The sequence below is a fragment of the Mus caroli genome, chromosome 14, assembly GCF_900094665.2.
Source record: "Mus caroli chromosome 14, CAROLI_EIJ_v1.1, whole genome shotgun sequence".
NCBI lineage: Eukaryota > Metazoa > Chordata > Mammalia > Rodentia > Muridae > Mus > Mus caroli.
In genome coordinates, this window is record NC_034583.1 from 70117238 (window position 1) to 70119968 (window position 2731).

At 54.2% G+C, this 2731-nt stretch overlaps 1 protein-coding gene across 1 annotated transcript in view; it reads right to left on the reverse strand.

Annotated features, from left to right (window-relative positions):
* Rgcc (regulator of cell cycle) overlaps positions 1 to 1813 on the reverse strand; it is a 13272-nt gene extending 11459 nt beyond the window's left edge. Inside the window, exons 1-2 of the mRNA XM_021182070.2 lie at positions 1187 to 1813; positions 458 to 643 (exon numbers count right to left, since the gene is read on the reverse strand). Coding sequence (XP_021037729.2) covers positions 458 to 643; positions 1187 to 1235 — 235 coding nt within the window. The 5' untranslated portion in view covers positions 1236 to 1813. The remainder of the gene's footprint in view (positions 1 to 457; positions 644 to 1186) is intronic.
* Between the last annotated feature and the right edge of the window lie 918 nt (positions 1814 to 2731).

Sequence of the window (2731 nt, forward strand, 5' to 3'; positions counted from 1 at the left end):
AAGAAAGAAAGAAAGAAAGAAAGAAAGAAAGAAAGAAAGAAAGAAAGAAAGAAAGAAAGAAAGAAAGAAAGAAAGAAAGAAAGAAAGAAAGAAGAGGGAAGAGTGGGGAGAAAGGCGGGAAAAGGTTGGAAGGCCTGGCTGGACTGCCAGGAGTTCTGGCTGACTGCACAAACCCTCAGGCCTCGTGATACACACCTGCCGTGACAGGTAGACCCACAGCTCTTTAAGAGCCACCCACCCACCTCGTACCTCTCTCCCCAAGAACGCCTTAATGACCCCCGCACATCTGGGCTAAAGACTCAGAAAGTCAACTCTTCAGGCATCTCAGAGCCGTGCAGATCCCCGGGTCTGAGTTTCCCCCAGACGTCCTGCCTCAGTTTAAAGATAACCCAGGTGACTCTAGAGCTTTTGGAAGCCTGAGTCTGAGGATTACTGACTTCAACAGGGCTTCACTTACTCTCCGAGTCGCTGAAGCCGCTGCTGTCGCTGACGCTGGCGCTGCTGCGCCGCTTCATGCGCTCCAGGTGCTCCTCATAGTGGAAGTGGCGCTCGTGGAAGGGCGACGCGAAGTCGGCCAGCACCGCGTCGAACTCGCACAGCACGTCGGTCAGGTCGGCAGCGGCCGCGGAGTCCATGGCCGGGGCTAGGGGAGGGAGGGCACAGAGGGCATCTGGAGGGGCGGCCAGCGTTCCCTAGAACGGCTAACTCCACTCTGCCTTTGCCAGTGACAGCCACGCAGTCAGTTACTCCGTAACCTCCCAACCACCCTCTAAAGCGCCTGTCACCAGACACGGACGAGAAGAAGCCTCCGTGGGTGGAGCTGAAAGTCTGCAAGTCACCTAGCCCACCCCACGCGCTTTCCTACTGTTGCCCACGCTCGCTCCCTGGAGCGCGTGGCGGCGGGAAGTCTGAGTCAGGAGGCACCCGTTACGTGTCAGACTCCGGTTCCTTGTCCCGCGTGGAAAACCAAACTAAACCTGCATCGGACGAGCGATCCGGGGACGGGATGCCAGGGTGATGGAGGACAGAAGGGTGGGCAGTGGAAGAAGACCTTAGCGACCTCTCTACCTGCAGGCTCCAGCTTTCAGGGGCCCCGGAGCTGAGAGTGTAGCTTAGCGTGGACGCAGTCCCTGGCTTCGATCCCGGGGCGCAGAGGTGGAGAGGGCACCCCCAAATAGGCACTCACCTGCGGCCGCGACCGCCGCGGGACTGCTCTGCGCCGAGGGTGGCTTCATGGAGAAGTTGCTCAGTGACACGGGTATCAGAGATGCTGCGAGGTGTTGGCCCTAGTGGCTGCCTGCCTGCACTGCGGTCTGCTCCGGTGCTTCTGCCTTGCTCCTTGCCGAGCCTGAGCGCTAACTACTCGCCTGCGCCGCCACCCGCCGGCTACTCCGTCTTATAGCTACGGGCAGGGGCGGGGCGGGGCGGGGCAGCTGAGTAAGTCCCAGACGACCTAGGGGACGCCCCTGTCTCCCCACCCCCTACTCCCGGCACCGCCCTAGCCACGCGCTGGCCTCTGAAGAACCGCAGTGACGGGTGTCGCCGGAGCCCAGGATACCGCCCCAAATATTTACCCGCCGCTTTCTCTACCACCCTGACAACCCGACCCAAAGAAGTGTCTTTACGGGCATCAGAGTTCTCCAAGAGTTTACCCTGTTTCCCGCCTTCTGGCTGAGCCTCCTTGAGCCTCATCTATGAAATGGAACTGCACATGCAGAGAAATCTCCTTGTTTGCTGCAAAAATAAAGGAACCAAGGGCCTCAGTAGCCTCTGTGAAGAACCAGTCCTCCATCTGATTTTTCTCAAGGAATTTATAAGATTGTGCGTGGACAGAGTGGACAGCTGAGGGCAGTGGGTTGAGGTGAATGCAGACTTCAACTGAGATGATCTCTGAGCGCAGAGTACCACATGGCCAGATGCATTCTGGTATAGGGTCCGTATGATTGAGCATCCATCCTTAGCACAGCCCAGTAGAATTCCTGCCTCAGGTGACCAACTGCCCTTTGCCCCAGGTAGTTATTAAACGTAAAATAAGAGGCCTGCTGGTGGCCTGTGCCTATAGTCCCAGCCCTAAGGAGGATGGTAGAAGGGGGTCTAGGCAAGAGAGTGGAGATTTTAGGACTACTGCGTGAAAAGAAAAGAAAAAGAAAAAGAAACTACATAGTACAATCCTGTCTGTAAAGTGTTTACTGTGCACGCATGAAGATCCAAGTTCAAGCCCCAAAATCCACAGAAAAAAAAAATCCAGACTGGATGGACACCACTTATAATCCCTGAGAGGCAGAGGCTGGCAAATCCCTGGGACTCCCCAGCCAATCCCAAAGTGAGAACTCCAAGCCAATGAAAAGCTGCATCTTAAAAATGGAGGTGGGCAGTGCCCAGGGAATCGATCACATTTGAGGTTGACCTCTGATCTGGTCGGGCACAACATACGCCTAGTGCATACCTGTACATGCTACACACACACCACACACACACACACACGCACCACTAAATTAATGTAAAGTAAGGGGTTAGTTGGAGGCTGGGAATATGATTTAGTGATAAAGTACTTGCCTAGCATGGGTGAGCCCTGAGTCTGAAGGCTCATCCTCAGACCTGCAAAAGAAAATAAATAAACTTTTCATAAATAAATATAAAACAATCAAAATTAAATAAAGTGAAAGTTTTCAGTCCAGACACCAGACACTTTCTTAGCTACACCAGACACTTTCAAGTGATCAACGGCCAT